Source organism: Alligator mississippiensis, chromosome 7 (genome assembly GCF_030867095.1).
Source record: "Alligator mississippiensis isolate rAllMis1 chromosome 7, rAllMis1, whole genome shotgun sequence".
Taxonomy (NCBI): domain Eukaryota; kingdom Metazoa; phylum Chordata; order Crocodylia; family Alligatoridae; genus Alligator; species Alligator mississippiensis.
In genome coordinates, this window is record NC_081830.1 from 5,056,028 (window position 1) to 5,077,991 (window position 21,964).

General features: G+C 46.8%; 2 protein-coding genes and 1 gene segment (V, D, J or C); 2 read left to right on the forward strand and 1 right to left on the reverse strand.

The window, feature by feature from the left end:
• The first annotated feature begins 2,285 nt into the window (after positions 1 to 2,285).
• LOC102565328 (olfactory receptor 6M1) lies at positions 2,286 to 3,272 on the forward strand. Its single transcript, XM_006277694.3, has one exon. It carries the CDS (start codon positions 2,286 to 2,288, stop codon positions 3,270 to 3,272), a length of 987 nt encoding a protein of 328 aa, XP_006277756.1.
• A 6,488-nt stretch (positions 3,273 to 9,760) lies between these two features.
• On the reverse strand, positions 9,761 to 10,821 carry LOC102565565 (olfactory receptor 6X1). Its single transcript, XM_006277695.3, has one exon. It carries the CDS (start codon positions 10,819 to 10,821, stop codon positions 9,898 to 9,900), a length of 924 nt encoding a protein of 307 aa, XP_006277757.1. The 3' UTR covers positions 9,761 to 9,897.
• Positions 10,822 to 20,024: 9,203 nt separating this feature from the next.
• LOC132251540 (immunoglobulin heavy variable 1-69-2-like) lies at positions 20,025 to 21,807 on the forward strand. The segment is given in 3 exon segments: positions 20,025 to 20,170; positions 20,255 to 20,602; positions 21,773 to 21,807. Coding segments are annotated over 3 exon segments (429 nt in total).
• Positions 21,808 to 21,964: the final 157 nt, after the last annotated feature.

A 21,964-nucleotide genomic window follows, 5' to 3' on the forward strand; every position in this document is an offset into this window, starting at 1 on the left:
CCCTGCCCTCCGGCGTGTCCACTTCTCCCCATAGCTTTGTGTCATCTGCAAACTTGGACAGAGTACATTTCACTCCCACGTCCAAGTCGCTGATGAAGACATTAAAGAGTATCGGTCCAAGGACCGAACCCTGCGGGACCCCACTACCCACACCCTTCCAGGTCGAGACCGACCCATCTACCACGACTCTTTGGGTGCGACCCTCTAGCCAATTCGCCACCCACCGAACTGTGCAGTCATCCACATCACAGCCTCTTAATTTGTTCACCAGTATGGGGTGGGATACCGTATCGAAGGCCTTCCTGAAGTCCAGGTATACGACATCCACCCCTCCTCCTGTGTCCAGGCGTTTCGTAACCTGGTCATAGAAAAAGACTAGGTTGGTCAGGCACGATCTGCCCGCCACAAACCCATGCTGGTTTCCCCTCAGCATAATTTGCCCTGCCGGGCTCTCACAAATGTGAGCCTTGATAATTTTTTCAAATACTTTACCAAGGATGGAGGTGAGACTGACTGGCCTATAGTTGCCCAGGTCCTCCTTCCTCCCCTTTTTGAAAATGGGGACCACGTTAGCCCTTTTCCAGTCCTCCGGGACTTGGCCCGTGCGCCATGAGCATTCGAATATTCCCGCCAGTGGCTCTGCAATGACGTCGGCCAGTGCCTTCAGCACCCTCGGATGGAGCCCATCCGGGCCTGCCGACTTAAAGGCATCCAGTTCTTCCAAATGACTCTGCACCACCTCAGGATCTACGCATGGTAGTCTGGCACCTTGCTGCTGCCTCTCTACAACCCCAGTGAGAGACTTGTCGTGCCCCTCGCTTAGGAACACTGAGGCAAAGAACTCGTTGAGGAGTTCAGCCTTGTCCCCTCTATCTGTCACCAATTGCTGCTGCCCATTTAGCAGGGGTCCTATTCCTCCCTGGGCCTTCTTTTTACTCCCAATATATCTAAAAAACAATTTCTTGTTGTCCTTTACTTGGGTTGCCATCCTCAGCTCCATGGTAGCTTTGGCCCGCCTAACTGCCTCCCTACAAGCACGAGCAGAGGAGGTATATTCATCTTTAGTGATCTCACCCTTTTTCCACTTTTTATGTGCTCCCCTTTTGGCCCTTAGGCTGCCCTGGATTTCTCTGGTCAGCCATGGAAGCCTCCTGGCCCCTTTCCCTCTTTTGCCTCGCTCGGGGATCGTCTTGCTTTGTGCCCAAAGGATCGTTTCCTTTAGGCACAGCCACCCTTCTTGGGCACCCATCCCATCAAAACTCCTACTCTGCAGTGCTTCCTTGACTAATCGCCTGAGTGCAATGAGATCAGCTTTCCTAAAGTCTAGCACTTTCACCCTACTAGTTACCTTACCCACTCGCCGTCTTATGTTGAATTCTATCATAAGGTGATCACTGTCTCCCAGATAGCTACCGATTTGGAGGTCCCCTATCATGTCATCTCCCGTTGCCAATACCAGATCCAGTATGGCATTCCCCCTAGTGGGACCATACACCTCCTGTGTCAGATAATATGCACATATCTAATCCATGGGGCTGGATTAGATAGCACTCCGTACCTCAACCCTATTACTCAGTGATTCTGATAATGGATGAGGGTGCATGTCTTCTTTTAGTCCAGCTCGCCCAAATTATCAGGCTTGGAAGAAAAGTAAATCAAGTGAGCACTTTCCTTGCCAGAATCTCCCCTCATTTGTACATGCATGAAACTCAGAGGAGTTGCTAGTAATATCCAAGGATAAATGAGCAGAACATCCTTTTGGTTTAATCTAGTGGAATCACTCCTCCTTTCTTCCTGATTGAGAAGAGGATCAACCTTTTCTGAAGCTACTCATGGGTGTGATGAGCTGCAACCCAAGTTTTGTGGAGCTATACCAGATTGGACTAGCTGGACTGGACCCTGTCACTTCAGGGGAGTTATATCACAAAGCATACAGGAGAATTGTCCTTTTCACTGCTGCAGAGTTAATCTTAATTTAGTTCACAATTACGGGAGATCACTTTACCTATTCAGCACTTAAGTGTAATTCTATTTCACCTTGTTCAAGTCTCTGAAAAACCAGGTAGTGCAAGGTCTGCATGTGTCCTCATTATTGCTTTTGCAACTTCAGGTTCAGGCTAAGGTGATGGCAAATTTAAAAAAAGCAGGTGAGGTAATGTCTTTTTTTAGGACTTAGGCAGGATGGAATAGGAACACAGTTAGGGACCTATATCCACCTACATGAAAGAGAGTCTTTTTGCATGATGTCTCTCTTGTGTTCATTCAGGCATGTTGCAAAGGAAGCCATGAGATCTGAAAACCAAACCATGGTGAAGGAATTCATCCTACTGGGATTCTCCGGCATCTGTGAGATTAAAGTCCTCGTCTTCCTCACCTTGTTCCTGACCTACATGCTGACATTAATGGGGAACATCTTAATCATTGCTCTGGTGTGGAATGATTATCGCCTGCACATGCCAATGTACTGGTTCCTGTGTAACTTGTCCTTCTCAGGCATATGGTTCACTACTGTCATCATCCCAAAGATGATGCTAAACATCCTGTTGGACACCAGAACTATTTCTTTCTTTGGATGTTTGATGCAGACCTATTTCTATTTCTTCCTGGGGACCTCAGATTATATCCTGGTGGCAGTGATGTCCTTTGATCGGTATGTGGCCATCTGCAACCCTCTGCGGTATTCTGTCGTCATGGATGGTTGGTTTACCTTCCAGCTAGCCCTAGGGACATGGATTGGGGCATTCCTTTCTGTCCTCTACCCAGCAATTGTGTTCTTCCAGTTACCTTTCTGTGGCCCCAATGTCATTAACCATTTCTTCTGTGATATCATTCCAGTCTTGAAGCTGGCCTGTACTGACACAATCCTCCTGGAAATGCTGAGCTTTGTATCTTCTTCTATTGTTGTTCTGGGCTCTTTGCTCTTAACAACAGTGTCTTATGTCTATATCATCACCACTATTCTGCACATCCCATCAGCCACAGGCCGCCAGAAGGCATTTTCTACCTGTGTATCCCACATCACAGTGGCTTCCATCTTCTATGGCTGCTCTATATTCATGTACATACTACCAGAAAAGAGTCATGCATCGTGGTTCTACAAAGTGGTGGCTTTTCTGCACACCGTGGTGACACCTTTGCTGAACCCATTCATATATACTCTGAGGAATAAGAAAGTCAGAGATGTCTTGAAAGACGCTCTGAAGCGGGCAGAGAACAGTTTTCCAAGGGATAGAGTACAAGGAGAGAGAGAGAGTAAAAAAGTAAACCATTAAGAACAACAAAAGAAAGACTTTTGGGATCAATCCAGCCCATTCTAGAAGGACTTCTAACCATGAGAGCACTGGGTATCTGGATTAGGCTTCCAATAAAGGTGGTGGGGGCAAGAAACCTAGTTGTAAGGAAGAACACAGTGTGTTTATTTTCAAGGCATTGTGTGATATGCCAGCCAGTGATAGTAGGAGGCTGGATATGATGAGCTGGGAAACCCCTTCTTGGCCCATGGTACTATCCATCAGATGTGGAGCATCAAGAAGCTCTCATTTTTCACGTATCTTACATCCATAGTCAGCTCTGGTTCCTGGAAGGCAGGAAGGCTGACTTTTGTAGGTGTGTGCAATGTGCACGGAGAACAGTGTTGAAGCTATGTAAACAGTAGGCATGGCTGAAGATGGGCCCCTACAGGAGGACACCCCAGTGTTTATGGCAGGAGTGCATTACACTGGAGACTTAGATTTGGCTGTCTGCACTGGAGAGCTCCATGACAGATTGATTCATTTATTTGGGGCTAAATTTGAAAGGCACTGAGATGTCTGAACATTCACAAAGGTGGCAAGCGGTCTCATCTAATCCCAGACCTTAAACTGCCTTCCCTTTAAAGGACTACTACCAATCTCAGGGGGAGGGGGGCGGGTCTGTATGTTTCTAAAGGTTCCTAAACTCCTCTTTGAAAAGGAGACTTTTAATTTTTCTGTGCCTTAGGCCCCCATCTGTAATACAGAAGCCCTCTCCTACCTTCCACAGCTGACACAGGGAGAAGGGCATTAAGGTTTTCAGGGCAGCTGGATGTTGGGCAAACAGGGAACTGATAAATACTTGCAGCAAACAGACTTTCAAAACATGTGATGACCTGGACCTGGGATACCAAATCTGCAAGATGGGAGCTGGGGGTTGCCAACTCCACACCTCTGGGAATGGGGGCCCTTCTTCCTTAACAGTACTGTTTGTCTATGTGGGCGATGGAGGTTCTTTGGGCACTGGACCGAGGCAGCAGGGTGCAGTGCCAAAGGAGTATGGGCAGTCACAAACCTCAGCATCTGCCTCTCCTTAAGCCAGTTGCTCTTTCTTTTGCATTTTGCTGGATGCCACATAGAGCTAGGAAGGGTTTTTTATCCCTCTTGTTGTTATAGGTGTTGGCAGTTATTTTTTTTTTCTTTAGCCTTTCTCAGAAGCTCTTGATATTGGCTGCAGCAAAACATGAGGACTGTGACTGTCAATATTCCTGTTGGGACTAAAACATAGAGGTTCCTGGTTAGAGGGTTTTGCCCCTCTTTTCAGGGTTAGCCCAATAGCTGCATTTGGGATCAGGAATTTTACCCAAGCCCTGTGACCAGAGCCAGAGCCATGGGATGCCAAGATGCAGGGCTTAGGACGGCATGCAAAAAAAAAAAAGAAAAAAAAAGCCACGCCATGCCATGCCTCAAAAGAGAGACTGATAAAAGATGGAAGGCTGAAAGTACCACCAAGGAGAAGTACTCAGCACTGGTCTATACCTGCAGGGAGTGGATCAGGAAAGCCAAGGCTGCAACAGAGCTCCATCTGGCTTCACATATCAAGGATAACAAAAAGTCCTTTTTCAGATATGTATGGAGTTGGAAAAAAAATCAAGGGTACATTGGACCCCTGCTGAACCAAATGGGACAGCTGATAACTGACACCCAGGAAAAGGCCAATCTGCTTAATGGGTATTTTGCATCAGTCTTTCATCAGTCCAATGGGATCGCCCTGCCTAGCAAGACACGGGACGGCCAGGGTGAGGGCATATATATACCCAGCATTGGTGTTGATCTAGTAAAGGATCATCTTGAGAGGCTAGACACCTTCAAGTCAGCTGGTCCTGGCAGATTACATCCTAGGGTACACAAGGAGCTGGCAGGTGTCATAGCCCAACCATTGGCAAAATTATTAAAAAAATAGTGGTCCTCAGGTGACATGCCTGAAGACTGGTAGAAGGGCAATGTGGTACCCATCTTCAAGAAAGGATGGAAAATAGATCCAGGGAATTACAAGCCAATCAGCTTGACCTCAATCCCTGGTATGATTCTCGAGACAAGTGCAGAGGTACACGGGAAGTCAGATGTCCGGCAGGTCACAGTGTGTCCAATTCTTTATTGAGTCCGTGAGTTTATGTACCAAGGCAAGGAGGCTGAAGAAGTGAAGTTCATAGGGCCGGCTGTGAAACGTTTTGCCTGTCAGCAGCCGGAGGTGCAGGGCCCCAGAAGCCAGAATCTGCTGCATCTATCTCCTTGTAACTTGGCAGGCTTCATGGCCTCAGCAGGGGCCACCATCCCTGCAGTTTTCACCTTGCTATGGCTTAACACACACACACACACAGTGTCACCCATGTCATGAATTTTGCTTGTCGGCACCTTGAGGTGCAGTTTCCCAGAAACCCCTGCACCTATCTCCTTGAAACTTGGTAGGCTTCATGCCCTCGGCAGAAGCCACCATCTGTGCAGTTTTCATCTCACTGTGACTTGACATGCGTTTTGCTTTCAAGACTTTGAGGTGCAGTTTCCCAGAAACCCCTGCATCTATCTCCTTGAACCTTGGAAAGCTTCATTTTCTCAGAAGGGTCTATCGTCCCTTCAAGTTTCATCTGAATTAGGAAAAAAAAATGACCAAGTTATAGATATTTCATTGATTCCCCATTATACTCTTTGCCCAAATCTCTGAATCTCTCCAAATCAGTGGCAAATCTTCCAAAGCCGATTTGGCCAAATAGGTTTGGAACAGCAATCCAAATCTCCAAATTGAATTACTGGCCTCCAAATCAGCTGAATCTGAATCAAATAGTTCCCTATTCACACAGGTCTAGTGCTCAGGACCTGAAGGCTATAAGTTCAAGGCTGGGTATAGTTGCTTCAGCTTTATGTGCAGGTTTTGTGAGCTGAAGATTGTTTTCCCCCTGATGCTGCTGAGCTCTGATGGGCTCAAGAGCCACTTGACCAGTGCCAAGGGTGTGGGATGCAAAGATGCAGCTTCCATAACTGGGACTAGTATAGCTGGATCACTTGGACCAATATGACCTGGTCAGTTAGCCAAAAATGAGTTGAGTAAGGGTGAGGAACTGCAACCATATAGCCGGGGACTTGAGACCAGTATGGCTGGATTACTTATACTAATATGTTGGGGTAACAGGGACAGTAAGCCTGTGTACGTATAAAGTTTATCCTTTTAAAGCCCCAGATGACCTTGATTTAAGCCTCTGGTTTTGAAGACTCTAAAATATGGAGTTTTGAGGCAGGGTTTTTCTGTTCAACATTTTGCTCGCTGCCCCTTTGAATGCCTTGCTTCTGATGGCATAGCTGAAAGAGCAGAAACCTGGAATCAGGATGGTGGTGAAAATGGGCAGCAACATGTTAGCTCTAAAACTGGAATGGCTTGCAGAGTGCAAGTACATAAATAGTGCAACCACCAGTGATGAGCGGCACACACAGAGAAGTATTATTTTATTTTTCTTTCCCTTAAGAAGACAACATCAGTGCAACATTTTTATATTCTTTCATATTTATGTATTTTAGATCATAAATATCTGCTGTAGTCCTCTATTTATTTAATAATTTCCCCTGGCAAAAAAAATTGTATTTTCACTCCTGCAACCTCTGATCCTAATAAATCTGGCTCATTATTAGTCTTACGCATTACCACTTCACCAAGTTTCCTGGGGAATTTGCTGGTGTACACCAGTCAAGGGCCTGGCCTCATCTGTGCCACTAATCAGTGTATCTGCCAATAGACAGTGTGTCAGATTTGTGAAATCTTAATTATCTTCCACATGTGCATGTTTCACAGACACAAACCAGTGGAAAAAATGTTGCAGTTACAGGCTTTGAAGAACACCTTGGGCAGAATCCCATTCCACATGACATGCCTAAACATCAGGTCGCACCTATTTTTCAGCAGGGTGGAATGGGATCTGAAATAGTGCTTGAGTGCCAAAGACAGAAGTTACATGGCTACACGTATGCCTTCACCTCCTCTGGGATGGGCTTTTCACTGTGTCCATAGGGATCAGGACTAGGAGCAATGGTCTCAAGCTAAAACGGGACAGATTTAGGATGGAGATTAGGAGGAACTTCCTGACTATGAAGGTGGTCAAACATTGGAACAGGCTGCCTAGAGAAGTAGTGGAAACTCCATCCTGGAAAACATTCAAAAATAGGTTACACAAACACTTAGTTTGGATGGTTTAGTCAGGGATAATCCTGCCTTGAGCAGGGGGCTGGACTAGATGACCTTGTAGGTCCCTTCCAGCCCAACTTTTCTATGATCTTCATAGTTTCATAGTAGCTACAATCAGGAGGGACCTGAACAGATCATCTAGCCTGACCCCCTGCCACAGGCAGGAATGGATGCTGGGTTCACAGGACCCCAGACAGGTGATCATCCAACCTCCTCTTGAATTTGTCCAAGGTAGGGGCCAGAACCACTCCCCTGGGAAGCTGGTTCCAGATTTTGGCCACCCTAACCGTAAAATATTGCCTCCTGATCTCTAACCTAAACCTGTTCTCCATCAGCTTATTACCATTGTTCGTTTTCAGCCCAGGCGGTGCTGGGGAGAAAAGGGCTGTACCTATTTGCTGTTGATCTCCCCTGATGAGTTTGTAGGCAGCCACGAGGTCCCCCCTCAGCCTCCTCTTGCTGAGGCTGAACAGGTTCAGGTCCCTCAGTCTCTCCTAGTAAAGCCTGTCCTGCTGCCCTCTCACCAAGCGGGTGGCCCTCCTCTGAACCCTCTCCAGGCTGGCCACATCCCTTTTGAAGTGCGGCGCCCAGTACTGGACGCAGTACTCCAACTGCAGCCTGACCAAAGTCTCATAAAGGGGGAGTATCACCTCTCTGGACCGGCTTGAGATGCAGCTTTGGATGCATGACAAGGTCTGGCTGGCCTTGCTGGCTGCGGTCTGGCATTGGCGGCTTGCGTTCATCTTGGAGTCAATAATGACTCCAAGTTCCATCTCTGCCTTGGCCTTCCTAATAGCCCTCCTACACTCCCGGGCCGAGGAGGAGTACTCCTCCTTGGTGATAGCTCCTCCCTTCCACTGGTTGTACGCCCCACTTTTAGTCCTCAGGCATTGCTGAATGCCCTTGCTGAGCCAAGCGGGTTTCTGACCACTCTTACCCCCTTGCTTCTCTCAGGGACTGTTATCTTTTGGGCCTGGAGGATTGCCCCTTAAGGTACGACCATCCCTCATGAACTCCCATCTCCTCTACCTTCTAGGCCCTCAGTGCCTCCTCCAACTCCAGTTGGCCCTTCTGAAGTCAAGGGCTTTAGCCTTGGTGTGAGCCCTTGACACCCTGCATTGGATAATGAAATCCAGCAGGTGATGATCACTATTGGCCAGGTGGTCAAGGACCCTCACCAGGTCATCTCCTGTGGCCAGGACCAGGTCCAGCAAGGCATTACCCCTAATGGGGCTGTGCACTTACTGGATAAAGTGAAGGTCCTGTAATACAGCCAGGAACCTATGCAAGCGGTCAGACCTGGCTGTCTGCTCCTCCCAGCAAATGTCTGGGTAGTTTAGGTTACCCATGACAATAACATCCCTTGACCTAACCGCCTCCATAAGCTGACTGGAGAAGTCCTGGTTTAGCTCTTCCCCCTGGTTATTCTTATGTTGTTTAAACATGTAAATGTCATTATTCTTATGTCATTTATACATATGTCATTTAAGCAGGTAAAACAACATAGGCCTCTGGTGCAAAACTCATTTTAAACCATATGGGTTTCATCAAGGGCCAGATCAATGCCTAGAGTGGGCTAAAATGGTATTTTTACAGCCGGTGACATATAAACATGATATGGTTGGCATCACAGCTGACTACCTTTTGACCCCAAGTCCAAAAAAACTCATACCAACCTACTCCTGCACTTCTCTGGGGCAGTCTTTAATATGAATTTGGGTCACCGTTCAAACTCAAAGCTGTAGAGCTGTAGTACAATAGGTCAACTGTTCTGTCAGTGTCCCTCAGGTCCCACATTTTGAAATCCCAATTCAAGGGCCTTCCATTCAGACTCAGGAGTGTAGCATAGCATCAAAAACAAACCTTCTGAATCACTGCCTTATAAAACCACTCTCCTCCCCACTGCTTCTGAGTGCAGTGAAAACTCATATCTATTTAAATCAATGGCGAGGACTTCATTGTCTTGTATGGGGACTTCTTCTCAGGATCTGAAAGCAGAAACAGTACTTAAGTGACTGACTTTTTTAAAACCAGTGGAGGATAAGCCCCTATCTCTGTTCTTTGCATTTGAAAATCTGCCCTTCGCTTTGGTTTTGCCTTAATTGTAAAAATGGCAAGTTTTTTATATATAGCTTTTTTAAAAATGTAATTACTACCTTGATATAATGCTGTAGTGGAGGGAAGTATCAGGTAGCTTTTATTATCAGGCAGCTACCCTCCACCCTGGAGTTTATCGAAAATAACTGAGATAAAGTGAAACCGCTTTCTTTTCCCTCATTCAATGTTTTATACCAATATAGTCACCTCAGTATAAAAATACATCTTTTATTTTGCATCAAAGCCTTGGCCTTGGCCCACAATTTGCTCAGGGAAAAACCAGGATTTGAGTTCAGTTGTTGCACCTTTGAGGGATTGTGGACATCCTGAAATAGGCTCTTACTTGCTCACAGCTTTCCTCAAGGCAGCCTTCACCTCCTTGTTCCTTATAGTATATATGAATGGGTTCAGTAAGGGAGTCAGGAGTGTGTTCAGGACTGACACCACCTTGTTGAGACTAAAGGAGGAGTGAGCTGTGGGCTTCAGGTACATGAAGACAACAGCTCCATAGAGGATGGAGACGACGGTGAAGTGGGAGGCACAGGTGGAGAAGGCCTTCCGGCGCCCACCAGCAGAGGGGATGCGGACAATGGTAGTGATGATATAGAAATAGGATACCACTGTGAAGAGCAGGGTACTGGGGATGATGGTGATGGAGCCCAGGAAACCCAGCAATTCAATGGTCCGTGTGTCTGCACAGGCCAGCTTCAGGATCGGTCCAATGTCACAGTAGAAATGGTTGATGACATTTCTGGCACAGAATGGGACCTGTAGGAGCAGTACTGCCTGGGAAAAGATTACCACAAAACCCAGTGTCCACGCTCCCATGACCAGCAGGGAGCAATTCTGATGGGTCATAATGGAAGTGTAGTGCAGCGGCTTGCAGATTGCAACGTAGCGGTCAAAGGACATGACAGTCAGGATCAGAAACTCAGTGATGCCCAGGAAGAAATGGAAGAAGGACTGGACCAGGCAGCAGTTGAGGCAGATGGTGGTTCTGGCCACCAGGAAGGTCTCCAGCATCTTTGGGACAATGGTGGTGGTGTACCAGATCTCCAGAAAGGAGAGATTGCTCAGGAAAAAGTACATGGGAGTTTGCAGCTGCTGGTCAGTTCTCACAATAGCAATGATAAGGCCATTCCCTGCCAGTGTGAGGATGTATATGAAGAGGATAAAAACAAATAGGACCTTGTGCCACTTCTGCAGATTTGGGAAGCCCAGCAGGATGAACTTGGCCACAGATGTCCTATTCTCCTTATCCATCCTTCTGAGAAGTAGAGAAGAGGGGTTTAGAGATTGATCTCGCATACTGTGATGGCCTCAAAGTTCAAAAGGAGGTTAAACAGACATTTGACTGGGATGGTTTAGTCAGGGATGGTTTTGCCTTCATTAGTGGGTTAGATTAGATGACCTTTTGAGATCTCTTCCAGCCCTATTTCCCTCTGATTCTATGACACTTCACTAGAATTTATGTATTTTCAGGATTGTTAATAGTTTTTGTGACAATCAAGTTCTTCAGCGATGGAAGCCAGGTTATTACTCAGATAGATTTTACAGGATCTTAAATCTATGGAAGTCTTATCTGTTAATAGACCCAGATGTTTCCAATACAAGAACAAACCTTTTTGAAATAAATCATACAAAGATAGGGCTGGAAGTGACTGCTGAGCCTTATATACTCCAAGGTCCTGATCAAGTTAGGAACATTCCTATCTAAAGCACTCCAGACAAATGTTTGTCTAACCTGCACTTAAAAACTCCCATAGAAATTGGTTTTATAACCTTTCCAGATAACTTTTAATAGTGCTTAACCATGTTCACAATCAGGACATTCTTCGAAATATGTACTACTCAACTCCTTAATGCAACTGAAACACACTTCTTCTTGCCACATTTGATTAAATCAAGTCATTTTATCGACTGGTCAATGAAATTGTGGCCAAATTTCCATTGACTTTGATGGCAGCAGAATTAGGGGCAAAGTTTCCAAAATGTCACCTCAGGGACACTGGTACATAGCCCTATTTGTCTATCCAGCCCCTGTACACCCCATGCATCTAACCAGGTATCCTTTTTTGGACAGACGAAGAAATACATTCGTTGTGCAATATTTCTGTGAAGTTCAAAAATGAAAGAATTAAGATTTAGTAATATTTTCCACAACATTTTCAACTGATTGTAAGCAGTCATTCAATTACCTCTGCTTGTGTTTTAAAATGTAGTAGCAAATTTGTGATGCTGTATAGTGAGGACCATACATAGACCAGTAAAATCAATCAATCAATCAATCAAACCAACAAAACCAAACCCAAAAAACCAGACAGATAAACAGAAGCAAGCAGTGAATGGGTTTTCTTTCATTGTTGAAGACCTGGGATGACAGAGACTTAATTTCTTGAATGAGTTACTGGTCACTGGTAGCGGTATTGCAATTTATTTTGTAGCAAATGAAATACTATTTTTTTCCAGTTTTATCAATCTATTTATCCATGTATCACTTTATCCATTAATCCACCCACTTCTGTATCCCTATCACTGCAGCACCTGGCTTTTTTTCTATCTGAAGTGAAACCCCAGTGCAATAGGTGTTTCAGGCAAATAACAGATAAATACTCAAAAATGCTCATTTGTAGTGTTCTGGATGAAAAATGTAAGGTGGTATATATACATATATATATATATATATATATTTCCAAGCACATGGGAGCAGAAGCACAACTGAAGGATATCAGCAACCATTGCACTAACTTTTCTAAATGTAACTAGTTGTGATTTAATAAGCTGTGTTAGTCAAAGGCAATTGTTCAGCAGGTTCTGGTAAAATAAAAAAAAGACTTTCTAAGCTATGATACTTTTAGCATAATATTTTTCCTTTGTGAACTGTATTAAGTAGAAAATCTTTTTAATTTTTTTTGTGAAAGACCTGAAAAAATACCACTGCCTCTTCTTCAACTTGGCAGGGAGGATCATGGAAGCACATGAAGTAAAATCAGTTGTTCTGTGCAGTGAGTGATGTGTTGTACCATGCATAAGTAAACTGACATGGAAGTTAAGAGATGCCTAACTTACCTTGTTGAAGGCTGAAGCCTCTTCAGTCAATAGAAATGGTCTGGTTTACTTCAGAAGCCTTCAGAATGAGTCCCAAACAATTTTTCCATGCCTAGAAATAATTATTGTAGGGTTATCCTGAAGGTCTGAAAGACTCAGTCTCTAAGGGGATTACCTATACTATTACCAGGGGAAAGAGTGAACCAAACACACCAGCACTCTGCTAAACATCTTTAAGTAATTAAGTCCACTCTTTTTAATTGCTTACATGTATACAGATCTCAACTAATGGTGAATTCCATCCTACAGATTATAACACATGGTTCTTGTTTCAATGCAAGTTAACACAGACCACCATGTACTCTGCAGGGCTTAATGCAACACCACTGAGGTTAATTTTAAAAAATCTGGCTTCATTTCAGCACCTAAAATCTCCTGATCATTCAGGACCCCATTGCTCTAGAAAGCACACAGATTTTTCTTCTCAGGACCTTGACACTTAAGTCGTCTTCTTCTAACTGGACTGAAAGTTTATGCAGACTCACTGTGGAAACTCCTTATTTAAAAGCTGGACACTTGCTTTTCTCTCTTCAAACAGGGTGGCATTCATTAACTGTCACAGAAGAGATCTTGTTGTGTTTGGTTCAGTTTCAGAGAATAAAAATTGTGTGACAGATGCTAATTTACCTTTGCTCAATGGCAATATGTCCTGGTAAACTGAAAACATGAAGAGTTACTAAGATACTGGAGTAACAGGAATAAAGGTGATGAGAGGTAAAGCATTGCTGGACCTGGTACTGGCCAAAGGGCATGACCTAGTCAGTGACCTAAGAATCGATGGGAAGCTGGGTGACAGTGATCATGGGCTGATCACCTTTACTATCCATCACAAAGCTGGCAAGTCAGTCAGCGATACAGAAGTCCTCGACTTCAGGAAAGCTGACTTTCACAAGCTCAGGAGGCTCATTGTTGAGGACCTAAGGGGCCACGACTCAACAGGGAGAGTAGTCCAAGAGGAGTGGTTGCTCCGCAAGGGAGCGATCCTGACATCACAAGGGATGGCCATCCCATCTTGGAGGAAGGGTATCAAAAGGACACAGCAATCCCCTTGGCTCAGCAGGGAACTTGAGGACCTCCTATGCCTCAAAAGAGAGACTGATAAAGGATGGAAGGCTGAAAGTACCACCAAGGAGAAGTACTCAGCACTGGTCCATGCCAGCAGGGAGCGGATCAGGAAAGCCAAGGAAGCAACCGAGCTCCATCTGGCTTCACATATCAAGGATAACAAAAAGTCCTTTTTCAGATATGTACGGAGTTGGAAAAAAATCAAAGGTAACATTGGACCCCTGCTGAACCAAATGGGACAGCTGATAACTGACACCAAGGAAAAGGCCAATCTGCTTAATGGGTAGTTTGCATCAATCTTTCATCAGTCCAATGGGCTCGCCCTGCCTAGCAAGATGCGGGACAGCCAGAGTGAGGGCATATTTATACCCAGCATTGGTGTTGATCTAGTAAAGGATCACCTTGAGAGGCTAGACACCTTTAAGTCAGCTGGTCCTGACAGATTACATCCTAGAGTACTCAAGGAACTGGCAGGTGTCATAGCCCAACCATTGGCAAAAATGTTTGAAAACTCATGGCATTCAGGTGAAGCACCTGAAGACTGAAAGAAGGCCAATGTGGTACCCATCTTCAAAAAAGGGTGGAAAGTAGATCACGGGAATTACAGGCCAACCAACTTGACCTCAATCCCTGGCAAGATACTGGAGAAAATTATCAAGGAGACCGTTCTGGATAAGCTGGCTGAGAGCAACATCCTCAGGGACAGTCAGCATGGGTTTGTTGTGGGGAAGTCTTGCCTGATCAATCTCATCTTCTTCTATGACCAGGTGACATATCACCCGGGCAAGGGAGAAGAGACTTACATCATGTATCTGGACTTTAAAAAAGCCTTTGATCTAGTATCCTATGACCTCCTCATGGAAAAACTGGCCAACCTTGGCCTCGGCTACACCACAGTCTGATGGCTGGGAAATTGGCTCCAAGGTCAGACCCAGAGAGTAGTGGTTGATGGTAATGAATCATTATGACTTTGTGACCAGTGCTGTTCCCCCAAGGCTCTTTCCTTGGATCGGTTCTCTTTAACATCTTTATAAACAATGTGGACATTGGTGTCAGAATCACAGTGGTCAAGTTTGCCGATGACACTAAACTTTCATAGATTCATAGATTCATAGATGTTAGGGTCGGAAGGGACCTCAATAGATCATCAAGTCCGATCCCCTGCATAAGCAGGAAAGAGTGCTGGGTCTAGATGACCCCAGCTAGATACTCGTCTAACCTCCTCTTGAAGACCCCCAGGGTAGGGGAGAGCACCACCTCCCTTGGGAGCCCGTTCCAGACCTTGGCCACTCGAACTGTGAAGAAGTTCTTCCTAATGTCCAGTCTAAATCTGCTCTCTGCTAGCTTGTGGCCATTGTTTCTTGTAACCCCCGGGGGCGCCTTGGTGAATAAATCCTCACCAATTCCCTTCTGTGCCCCCGTGATGAACTTATAGGCAGCCACAAGGTCGCCTCTCAACTTTCTCTTGCAGAGGCTGAAAAGGTCCAGTTTCTCTAGTCTCTCCTCGTAGGGCTTGGTCTGCAGGCCCTTGACCATACGAGTTGCCCTTCGCTGTACCCTCTCCAGGTAATCCGCATCCTTCTTGAAGTGTGGCGCCCAGAATTGCACGCAGTACTCCAACTGCGGTCTGACCAACGCCCTATAGAGGGGAAGTATCACCTCCCTGGACCTATTCGTCATGCATCTGCTGATGCACGATAAAGTGCCATTGGCTTTTCTGATGGCTTCGTCACACTGCCGGCTCATGTTCAACTTGGAGTCCACTAGGACTCCAAGATCCCTTTCCACTTCCATGCCACCCAGCAGGTCATTCCCTAGGCTGTAGGTGTGCTGGACATTTTTCCTCCCTAGGTGCAGCACTTTGCATTTCTCCTTTGGGGCATAGCGTCCACACCTAAGGACAGGATAGTGATCCAGGCTGACTTGGATAAACTTAGTAAGTGGGTGGATAGAAACTAGATAACATTCAATACCAATAAATGTAAGATACTCCACCTTGGTGGAAAAAACCCCACAGCATACTTATAGGCTCAGCAGTGCTACACTTGCTAGCACCACTGCTGAAAGAGACTTGGGGGTCATGATTGACCACGAGATGAACATGAGCCACCAATGCGATGTCGCAGCTGGTAAAGCAAACAAAACCCTGGCTTGCATCCATAGATGCTTCTCAAGTAAATCTCAGGATGTTATCCTCCCACTGTACTCGGCCTTGGTGAGGCCGCAGCTGGAGTACTGCATCCAGTTCTGGGCTCCACAATTCAAGAGGGATGTGGAGAAGCTTGAGAGAGTCCAGAGAAGAGCCACACACATGATCAGAGGGCAAGAGATTAGTCCTTATGAAGGGAGGCAGAGAGCAATGGGACTCTTCAGCCTGGAAAAGTGCAGGCTCAGGCTGGACCTGGTGGCTACCTATAAGTACACAAGGGGTGTTCATCAGGATGTGGGAGAATGTCTGTTCACCAGAGCACCCCAAGGGAAAACAAGGACCGATGGTCATAAACTCCTACAAGACTGTTTTAGTCTGAACATAAGAAAACATTTCTTTACTGTCTGAGCCCCCAAGACCTGGAATAGGCACCCTCCAGAAGTGTTGTAGGCACCTACTCTGGACTCTTTCAAGAAATGCTTGGATGCCAGGCCAGAACTGCTCCCCGCCTGCTCCACATGCTGTGGAGGGGCTGGCTAGGGCACACAGGACATTCAGTGCAGGGCTAGCCAGCAGGCAGCATTTACAAGTACTTTTAGGATAGTATTTACAATTATTGTCCTGCTGCAGAATAAATTAGTTTACTCCATCCTAAAAGGGGAGGACATGTAGATGCACAATCTTTACTGCACAGCTAATTAATCAATTGAGCAGTAAATGTCTTGTGTAGACATGTCCAGTGAAAAGAAATGGTGCCATAGTAATAAAAAAAAAGTTATGAGCATAGCTCAGAATCATAGACATTAAAAAAACCCTGGAAAAGCCAGCATCATTTCAATGGCAAACCCATGAGGGTCATTGCAGAATAAAATACCTATCTATCATCCTATTCCATTCTGTTAGATATTCAGATATTGGTCTCCAGGTGTCCACAATTTCTGTTGGGAGATGGTTTTCAGCAGAGGGGGCTGGGCGGGGGGGGACCCGTTTAATAACTTCAGAGTTTTCTTTCCTTCCCCACAAAGCAAAAGACACAGGTTTTAGAACACCCCTTATGCAGAGGATGTGAACCTGGGCCTTTACAACTTCCTAGAGCAGCGTCCCAGGCATCAGCCCACATATGGTGCTGTTCAGTGGTACAGCTGCAGCCTCAATGTAATTTTAAAAAAAGGGAACGCTTCCACCAACATTACTGGGTATGCTGTTCCATTGGAAAAAAGAAAGTCTGATAAACACGAATGCCCCTGAGACATGAGGACTTCTCTGACCAGTATAGGTCAGGGCTGTGCCTAAAGCAGCATGTAAGCCATTGCCTATAGAGTCACCACCTGGGGATTGAATGGCCCAACCCAAGAGGAAGCAGAAGAGGATTGGGCAGAAGCCTGTTGATCCTTTTTATCCTTGGCTGCACCTGACTGGGAGGGAACTATGCAAAGTGGCTGCATAAGCACTCAGGGTAAAAGCCAGCCTCCTCTCCTAGGCACAACAGGCACGTTGAATGGACAAAACCTGCACATTACTGTCTGGCTTGGTAGCAAAGGATAAAAAAAAATGAGGTGTTTCTTAACCTGCCTTTGCTTCATGGCAGTGTGCCTAGGTAAATGGGTGATGTGGGGAAAATATAGGATACTAGAGCAGTGAGGAAATGTCTGAAGTAACAGAAATGAATTTGTCTTCTCCACAGGGGTGCAGTCGGCAGTGGAGCTGGTCCAGTCTGGTGCCGTGGTGAAGAAGCCTGGGGAGACCGTGAAGATATCCTGTAAAACCTCAGGGTTCACATTCACTGATTACTACATGTACTGGGTGCAGCAGGTTCCAGGGAAAGGCCCAGTGTGGGTTGGACGTATTGACCCTGAAGATGGTAGTACCAATTATGCAGAAACACTGAAAGGCAGAGTCTCCATCACCACCGACAACTCCATCAGCACCATGTACCTGCAACTCAGCCGCCTGTCGCCTGCAGACACTGCCATGTATTACTGTGCTAGACACAGTGGGCAGGATGCCATTCACGGCCGTGCAAGAACTCTTGGTCTGCAGCCAGCGCTGTCACAGCTGTGCTTGTGTCAGCCCTGCCCAAGCAGTTCTGTAGCAGGGCCACTGAGGGGCGGTGCGGGATCCTGTTCCTTTCTCCACTCCGCCGATTCTGATAACATATTCCCAGCCCCTCTCCTCCTCTGTCTTGCATGCCTCTGGTGTGAGGCTTTTACAGCAATACTACTGCGACCTAGCACAGCCCAGAATACAGTCAGAGGTTTCAGTGTACCTGCACAGAAAGTGCGTAACCTCTTGCTTATGCTCAAAAGCTATGTCTACACCATGGAAGGGGTTTATATAAGTGAAAAACTGAAAGGGCCACAAATGACCCTGATTTTGGAGAAGTCGGACTTGATTCCGACGCGTAAATGGCGATTGGTTTCCGCCAGTATGCTCCAAGGTCTCTGATCAAAGATGGACAGCTAAGCAGTCAAGAGTCTTTGGCCTGGAAATTAATCACAGAGGGACAGGTGCTTTGTGGTCTCACCGCCTGGAAGGGAGTCCCCTGGCTCTGGGCCCTGTCCAGAGTTGTCTGCACGTTTCATCCATTCCTGCTGTAACTGAAAGGAAGTGGAGTTTGTCTGCTTGCTCTCCTGCTCCCCATCTGTGCGTGTGTCACACTAGAGAGGGCAAATATGCCAACTGATCCCCTCTGGCCCCACACTTGATACGTCCAGGAGACCCAATACATGCTGCTGTTTGAAGTCTGGGGGATATGGGAGGGTTCCCCACTAGCCTCCTGCCTGCTGTGACTCTTGGTGTTCAGGCTGTTTGGGTTGGGGTGCTTTCAGAAACCAGCCTGCCGGCTCAAATTCACATTTGTGGTCAAAGCTCTGGAAGATTTATCGTCTGTCAGAGCAGTAGCTATGGGTCTGTGCAGCAGTCCGCTCGGCTCAGCGAAACTTTCCAGATAGTGGTAAATGACACACTATATTCATGGCCACCCCCTAAGTCACTACAACAAGGTATCTCTCACAACCCTAATATTTATAGCCAAAATGCCCCCACTCCATGCCAACTCTTCCCTCGCTCTAAAGCGATGGCCCTTTTTACTTGTCTCTTTGCTGAGTCCAAACACCTGCAGCTTGCAGCTCGTTCCTTGCCAAGTGCAGCTCCCCACTTGCAACATGGAGCATCTAGAGCTCACGCCCGGCCTTGTTTGGGCTTCCCTAGCTCATTCCCTGATGAATTTGAACCTCTTCAACTAAGTGCAGCTCACACCTGCTGAGTTCAGCTCAATTCTTGTTATCACGTCTTTACTAGCAAGTTCTCACCTTTTACTCCTTAACATGTTTAACGGCTGCTTCAAACTGTGAATTCCAGTTTATTCTCACTGTATCTTTTAGCAGTCTGCCAACAGTCAGTAAGGCTGTTTTCTCTCAAATCCCTTTGCACTGTCTTAGCTTAACAAGGGTTTAGCACAATTAAGGCCTAGCATAACTGGAACTCCTACAGGTATGAAATGAGGCAGGGGCTTGGCCTGTCTGCGGAGAAGGAAGTGGGGACAAAGCAGGGCTTACACCTTCTCACCCAGAAGCTGGCAGTGAAGGCGACCTGGGGAGAGTGAACACGTGGCTCTGCCCAGTACAACTCTCTCTACAGAGCTGGCTGGTCTTGACCAGACTCCCCCAACCCCTACAACGCCCCTGCTCTCTCTGGGTCGGCTCCTAGAAATCCCAGCATTCACCCTCCCCTGGAGCGGAGGAGAAATCCTGAGTGGGGCAACTCTCTCTCTGACACACGCTGGGCTAAGCCCAATTTTCACATACACAGCCATCATACTGCAGTGCTGGCCCCTGTCTCCAGTTCAGCATTTGGCCTGCTGGCTTGTCAGTCCTCATGCACAGGCGATTACACATCGGAGGCAGTGGACACTCCTGTTCTTGACTTATTTTCTCAATAGTTTGTCTTTCATGTATATCAGGTGGTCTCGTGTATGTCTGTGTCAAGGTGGCCTGTGAGCTATTGCCTTTTGTGTCACGAGCTGGGGGTGAATGGCCCAGGCCCAGAGGAAGCAGAAGAGGATTGGGGCAGAAGCCTGTTGTTTCTTTTTATCCCTGGCTGCGCCTGACTGCGCAGGGAACTATGCAAAGTGGCTTGGTGAACTCTCAAGCTAAAAGCCAGCGTCCTGCCCTAGCCTGAACAGGGATCTTGAATGAACAACAGCAGTACCTTCCTCTCTGGTGTCACAGCAGAGGACAGCAAAGATGAGGTGCTTCTTAACCTGCCTCTGCTTCCTGACACTGTGTCTAGGTAAATGGGAGATATTTGGAAACAGTGAGATACTAAATCAATGAGAAGTCTGCAGTGTCAGCAATGATTGTGTCTTCTCCACAGGGGTGCAGTCGGCAGTGGAGCTGGTCCAGTCTGGCGCCGTGGTGAAGAAGCCTGGGGAGACTGTGAAGATATCCTGTAAAACCTCCGGGTTCACATTCACTGATTCCTACATGTACTGGGTCCAGCAGGCTCCAGGGAAAGGCCTGGTGTGGGTTGGAGAGATTGACCCTGAAGATGGTAGTGCCAAGTATGCAGAAACACTGAAAGGCAGAGTCTCCATCACCACCGACAACTCCATCAGCACCATGTACCTGCAACTCAGCCGCCTGTCGCCTGCAGACACTGCCATGTATTACTGTGCTAGACACAGTGGGCAGGATGCCATTCACGGCCGTGCAAGAACTCTTGGTCTGCAGCCAGCGCTGTCACAGCTGTGCTTGTGTCAGCCCTGCCCAAGCAGTTCTGTAGCAGGGCCACTGAGGGGCGGTGCGGGATCCTGTTCCTTTCTCCACTCCGCCGATTCTGATAACATATTCCCAGCCCCTCTCCTCCTCTGTCTTGCATGCCTCTGGTGTGAGGCTTTTACAGCAATACTACTGCGACCTAGCACAGCCCAGAATACAGTCAGAGGTTTCAGTGTACCTGCACAGAAAGTGCGTAACCTCTTGCTTATGCTCAAAAGCTATGTCTACACCATGGAAGGGGTTTATATAAGTGAAAAACTGAAAGGGCCACAAATGACCCTGATTTTGGAGAAGTCGGACTTGATTCCGACGCGTAAATGGCGATTGGTTTCCGCCAGTATGCTCCAAGGTCTCTGATCAAAGATGGACAGCTAAGCAGTCAAGAGTCTTTGGCCTGGAAATTAATCACAGAGGGACAGGTGCTTTGTGGTCTCACCGCCTGGAAGGGAGTCCCCTGGCTCTGGGCCCTGTCCAGAGTTGTCTGCACGTTTCATCCATTCCTGCTGTAACTGAAAGGAAGTGGAGTTTGTCTGCTTGCTCTCCTGCTCCCCATCTGTGCGTGTGTCACACTAGAGAGGGCAAATATGCCAACTGATCCCCTCTGGCCCCACACTTGATACGTCCAGGAGACCCAATACATGCTGCTGTTTGAAGTCTGGGGGATATGGGAGGGTTCCCCACTAGCCTCCTGCCTGCTGTGACTCTTGGTGTTCAGGGTGCTTGGGTTGGGGTGCTTTCAGAAACCAGCCTGCCGGCTCAAATTCACATTTGTGGTCAAAGCTCTGGAAGATTTATCGTCTGTCAGAGCAGTAGCTATGGGTCTGTGCAGCAGTCCACTCGGCTCAGCGAAACTTTCCAGATAGTGGTAAATGACACACTATATTCATGGCCACCCCCTAGGTCACTACAACAAGGTATCTCTCACAACCCTAATATTTATAGCCAAAATGCCCCCACTCCATGCCAACTCTTCCCTCGCTCTAAAGCGATGGCCCTTTTTACTTGTCTCTTGCAAACACCTGCAGCTTGCAGCTCGTTCCTTGCCAAGTGCAGCTCCCCACTTGCAACATGGAGCATCTAGAGCTCACGCCCGGCTTTGTTTGGGCTTCCCTAGCTCAGTCCCTGATGAATTTGAACCTCTTCAACTAAGTGCAGCTCACACCTGCTGAGTTCAGCTCAATTCTTGTTATCACGTCTTTACTAGCAAGTTCTCACCTTTTACTCCTTAACATGTTTAACGGCTGCTTCAAACTGTGAATTCCAGTTTATTCTCACTGTATCTTTTAGCAGTCTGCCAACAGTCAGT